The following is a 5489-nucleotide window of genomic DNA, read 5'->3' as shown; positions in this document are numbered from 1 at the left end:
GGGTTAGGCGGAGGAAACCCCGCACCGCAGACTCCGGGGCCTCGGCCGGCGCCGGGCATCGCCGCTTAAAACGAAAAGTAGGGCCTCCAGAGACTGTGGGCTCCGGGCTCACACTTCCCTTGGGAAATACAGCCAGGTTTACAGTGAGATGCTTGCAGAAAACTTTATTTGCAGTTTATTGGCACACGTGGGTAAAATAAACGAACTTGAAAGTGATATTCCTCTGGCGCTACCAAGAGAAGTGTTTAAGCTTATATTGCATGGGAGGTAATCCTAAGAAAAAGCCCCAATCGTAAAAAATACATTTCTCTGCCAGGAAAAAACGTATTTGTCAAAAATCATTTTATTAGTCGCTGGGAGGATCAGCTATTTTAAAATAAACTAAGTCGCTAGGATTATTGTTCTTTTTTAACAAGAAACCTCTCGAAAAGGAGCGGGAGGAGAGGAGATTTTACAAAAATTGAGGCGCACTCGGTAACCGCCACCTCGGTTGAGCTCAGCGGAGAGAAGGGCGGCCCGGGCGATCTTTCTCCGAGCCGGCCTTTCTGCCCGCTTGTCCGCCGCCGCCCCGGAGCCGCGCTCCGCCGCGCGGCCCGCCCGAACCCTGCAGCCGCGGTACCCCGGCGCGCCCCAGCGCTTTCCCCGCGCCAGGAGTCCGGGGCTCGGGCGGGCCACCCCCGTTCGTGGGATCAGTCCGGCCCCGGAGGGCGAAGCGCCGTTGTCACCATCCCCAGGAGACGACGGCGGGGTGCGGTAAGTGCTGGTAAGAGGGGAAGACGCCGAGGGCGGAGGCGGGCGGGCAGGCTCGATAGCCCTGCAGGGTGAGGGTGGCCTGGGCGCTGCAGCCCGCCATGGAGCAGCCCAGTTTGGGGCGGGCGGCAGGTGTCGGAGGGCTGGCGGGGCAGCCGCGGCAGGGCTCCCCGTCCCGCACCAGCACCGGCACCACCACCCGGCGCAACAGGGCGGGCGGGCGCGACGGGGGGCTGGCGGGGCCCTCGCTCCGCGCCCGCTTCATCTTGTAGCGGTGGTTTTGGAACCAGATCTTCACCTGGGTGGGAGTGAGGCTTAGCAGCCGGGCCAACTGCTCCCGTTCTGGCGCCGAGAGGTACCGCTGCTGCCGGAACCGCCGCTCCAGCTCCAGAGTCTGCGCCTTGGAGAAGAGCACCCGCCGCTTCTTCTTCTTCTCGGCCTCCGAGCCGTGGGTCGGGAGCGACCTTTGGGTGGAGTCGGGCACGCTCAGCTCCGGGCCGCTCTCGTCGGAAGCTGGGGACAGTGAGGGGGTTAGAGAGAGAGAGTGGCCGGGGACGGGACGCGGGGCAGGCACCGTGGAGGCGGCGGGCCGTCGAGAGCCGAATCGCCTCCCGCAGGAAGAGGCCTGGCTGCTTACAGGGCCGGATTAATCCCAACAGTCAACAAGAGATGCGAGCTAACCCCTCGAATACATTAAACCTAAACCACGGGACGGAACTGGCTTTCCCTCCACCGGGGAGCGGTTCTGCCCCCTCGTCAGTCTCCACAGGGTCACGGCCGCTTCGCCGCGCACAGCCGCGCACTTACCGGCTGGTGGCATTTGTACCCGCTCGGTGCTAAAACGTAAGATCGGGCTGCCCAGTCCTTTCACTACTACTTTTCTCCAGCCGTTCGATTACCTTAATATTTAACTTATCCCGATGGGGTTTCCGCATCCATCGGTCTCCCTCTCCTCACACACAGGTGTGCATTAAACGTCTCGTATCTGCGGACAATTTATGTATGTGAGGTAAGACCAATGTGCTACGGTAGCTGGGTTTACGAGCCGGAGCCTACTCTCCGCGGTGGCAGATGCGTGGATGTAGGCGGTGGCGCCTGGGGCGCTCCGCGGCAGCGCGGGAGGGCGAGGCACTGGGTGTGTGCTTCACTGTCCGCTGCTGTGCGTGGGGTGACATGAAACCCCGCCGGAACAAAACCGGCAGGATTTCTCGCAACAGTGAAACGGGAAAAAAATAGAAGGGAAGGCGGAAAAAAAAAAAAAAAAAAAGAAAAGAATCCGTGAAGCGAGCTTAAATGATAAGCGCAGAGAGACGGGCGGACACAACCTGAAGGTTTGCTTTCTGACATAGCTGGGAATATGCATCGATCTAGGGAAAAAACAACCTCTTTTCTCTTTTAAGCTCGTGGCTGGGATGCTTCTGCTGTTTCATTGTTGCAATTCAGTCATATTCTATAAAATTCCCAGCCTGGATCGCCCCGATCCTGTAGGCTACACACTGTGGCGATTGGCTTCTTCGCATCTTTCCCCAAGGAATGAGGGGGAACAAAAGATAGCTGTGCGGAGATGGCGAATTTCTATCCGTTTTATACTCACAGGGATAGTGATTTCTGTCTGTTTCTATCCACCGTCGGTACGACGAGCCGCTGTAATTCTTCGCTGAGAGGTGATGATCAGAGGCTTGCTTTATATTATTAGCATCCTGTTCTGGTAAATCCAAAATGCTTCTCACTGTAAAACTCATCCTGCCAGATGTGGCCATTGTAGGTTGTGCACACACCCCCAAAAATCGCCCCAAAGCCCCGAACCCCCTCCCTTGAAAGCTGCGAGGAGAGGACTGCGCCCAGTTATTGGGGAATCTCCTGGCTGAAGAGAACCTTCCCTTCCATCGCCACCTAACCCCAAATATTAGTGTCGTTTACAGAGGTGTCCTGTTTATATAAACAGTCCTCCCCACTGCAAGCACTGCCTGCTTTCAAACCGTCCCTGTCTATAGGATGCTAAGTACCTGAATTAGTCAAGTGCTAAAGCCCTAATGGGAGTAGGTGTAACCCCCCCTCCCGCTACCCCCATGAGAGAATAACCCGTTACCTCCCAAAGACAGCAGGAAACAGGCTTCATCATTACATATTCTGTCTGATTAGCCAAAAGTGGGGACAGATAATGGTAATTGTTAGCAGTGAATAACATCTTGGGTGGCATGTGGATGACCAACAACCACCCCCCTCCATCCGCCACCAAAGCCACCAGCGTCCCTTCTATCCGCAGACAAAGTGAATCCTCCCAGGACATCCGCATAGCCTGCCGAGAGCCCCCTCCCCGCTTCTCCCTCTTTATTTCCACCCCCCCCCCCAACTCTCTCTTTAAACCTGGAAGGAATTTTAGTCGTTATTTCTTTTATTTCCCTTGGCTGTTTGCGATGCTACCTCCAATTCTACCTCCTGTCATTGGCAGGTTTCCTACGCTCAACGGGGAATTTTTCACACCTCGGCTATGCTCTCGGCGGGGAAGGCTGACGGGTGTATGCGATGAGGGGATGGGCTCTCCGCTTTTGTTTTGTTTTGTTTTGTTTTTTGTTTTGTTTTTTGTTTTTTTTTGCATCTCCTGGGCTGGGTGGAGAGAAAGCGCACCTTTTCCTCGAGAATGGCGATGGCATGGGCTTGACGGGGAGACGAGGGGAGCCCGGTACACTCCTTCCATAAACAAGAGTAGGGAGGAGGGGAAGAGGAGAGGTTTTTTAGCACCATTTTGCGTTGTACTAACCTAAGGAATATCCCCTCGAGCTATGTGTGTGAGTGACTGAAACGATACCAGCTGGGAGAGAGAAAAGATCATGTTGCATTTATTTATCCGCATGTCTCCCGTCCCCGCCGAGCGCCACTTCGTCCACAGAAAGCATCAGGGAACAAACCCGGAACCTCGGCATCCCCCTGGGAAGAGGGTACAAGCATCGGCTGGGCACGGCCCGGGAAGGCCCGGCGGCAGCTCCGCTCTCCCCTCCGCCGGGCAACAGCCTTCTCGCAGCCTTTCACCGGGCAGCCCCATCCCCGCCAGAAGCTGCGATCGGGCTTTGCCCAGCCTCGATGTCCGCCGAGGACTTATAAAAAAATATGACATAGAAACAATAAGCCTGATGAGCCGTTCACATGCAAAACCGCAGTGGCCTGGCTCGGTCCTTAGCCGCAGAACAGGGGTGAAAGCGACCGACGGGCGCGATTGGCCTGTTTCACGAGGGTCGCGCAGCGTGGGTCGAGCCGTGGGGTCTCAGGGAGGGCGGAGGCGGGACATGCTTCCCACCCGCGGCCGGCAGCGCCCCTCCCCTCTGCTTCCCGCTGGTTTCGCGGGAGAGACGCGGCACCGTCTGGAAAACTAGTGGGAGACGCGTCCGGCTGGATGTCGGAAAGGCCTGGAGGGAAGGCTCCCCGAGCAGATCCTCTTTCCCCTGAATGCCGGCCAAAGCGCTCACAGCACAGCCCCGCCGGGCAAACTGCTTGAAACACCTTGATGGTGCACTGCGGGCCTAGAAATAGAAGCTCGGACACACATTACGCTTGTAGCCGGCCGTTTTGTTGCTTCGAATTTCCTTGTCCAAAGAGATATCTATAAGATATTGTGTATAGATTATATTTATCAATCCCTACTCTTGCTCCCCAGCCCCGATCCCCGTCTGCCTCGGCCGCCGCCGCCACTCCCCGCCCTGCTCTGTGTGTCGCTTGTGGAAGCAGTTACACTTCACAGGGAAAAAGTCAATAGAGCAATAATGACGAGGGAGAGACGAAATCTATATCGGCGAGGTTTGTGGGCGAATTGAAGGAGGCACAGGGCTCCATTTGGCCAACTTCTCGCATATTTCTTCAGGACTGGATAGGCTCCATATAAACGATTCCCAGGCCGAGATTACTGCAGCCACCTATCAAGCGCGCCTGGTGACAGTAGTTATCTTCCCCGCTCCAAGCACAGCCTCCCAGCCGTCCTGGGTGGTCGGAGCGAGGGGAGCACAAATACATGCCAACTGCTAGGCCGTGAACAAAAGGGAAATGTAGCCCTATGTCCCGGACCTGTTGGAAGCATTTGTTCCAGTCAAGATTTTGCATTTGTTCAGATCTGGAATAATAGGTGATTGACGCCTTCCCACAATGTGCTTTAACTCTCCGGGATAAATCGGAGCTTGTTCCTTGTTGTCATGGTTTTCAATAGGGTTCAATGGGATTGAACCACTATCGACTCTGCTTTACGTCTCCGGCAGCCCCGTCCATACAAATTTATTAGTTATGTCTTTTTAAATGAGATTAAATTGAAACGACGTGGTCGTCCTCGGCGGAGCGGCTCCTCCCGCGTTTGCCCTGCCCCCCCGCTTCCGCCCCCGGCTGCCCGTGTCACCGCCGGGGCAGGCCGCGGCCGGCGGGAGGTGGGCGTCGGCTAGGCCCCCATCTCCCCGCCAGGTACTGCCGTGCTCACCTGCCCGCCTGAGGGCCCCCGGCCCGCAGCGCCGCTGCTGCCCCGCGCTCCCGGACGCCCCGAGTCTAAAAGGAGGCCGAGAAGTGCTTATTAATATCTTGACCCCACGGGCAAACATTCGCTGAATGCCTAGGCTGGAGAGGAGTTTCGGGGGGGGGGGGACGGGACACAACAAGAGGGGACGGCCAGGGGAGGGTATTGGGCCGGCGTTCAGAGAGCCACAGTTATACAGTATCGGAGGTGGTTCTTAAGAGGAGTTTGCCAAGGACGCTCTAAAGAAAGT

At 56.6% G+C, this 5489-nt stretch overlaps 1 protein-coding gene across 2 annotated transcripts; it reads right to left on the bottom strand.

Moving 5' to 3' along the window:
• Positions 1-200: 200 nt before the first annotated feature.
• NKX2-8 (NK2 homeobox 8) lies at positions 201-5280 on the bottom strand. 2 transcript variants are annotated; one of them, XM_065066522.1, is made up of 2 exons: positions 2345-5280; positions 201-1263 (listed from the first exon to the last, which is right to left on the bottom strand). In XM_065066522.1, exons 1-2 carry the CDS (start codon positions 2508-2510, stop codon positions 722-724), a joined length of 708 nt encoding a protein of 235 aa, XP_064922594.1. In that variant the 5' UTR covers positions 2511-5280; the 3' UTR covers positions 201-721. The 2 variants fall into 2 exon arrangements, 1 of the variants encoding a protein (XP_064922594.1); XR_010473300.1 differs by lacking the exon at positions 2345-5280 and adding an exon at positions 1650-2326 and having other exon boundaries at positions 1146-1263.
• Positions 5281-5489: the final 209 nt, after the last annotated feature.

This window comes from Columba livia, chromosome 5 (genome assembly GCF_036013475.1).
Source record: "Columba livia isolate bColLiv1 breed racing homer chromosome 5, bColLiv1.pat.W.v2, whole genome shotgun sequence".
NCBI classification, from domain to species: Eukaryota; Metazoa; Chordata; class Aves; order Columbiformes; family Columbidae; genus Columba; species Columba livia.
Note: the sequence above shows the minus strand (reverse complement) of the source record. Positions and strands in the feature narration are given on the sequence as shown.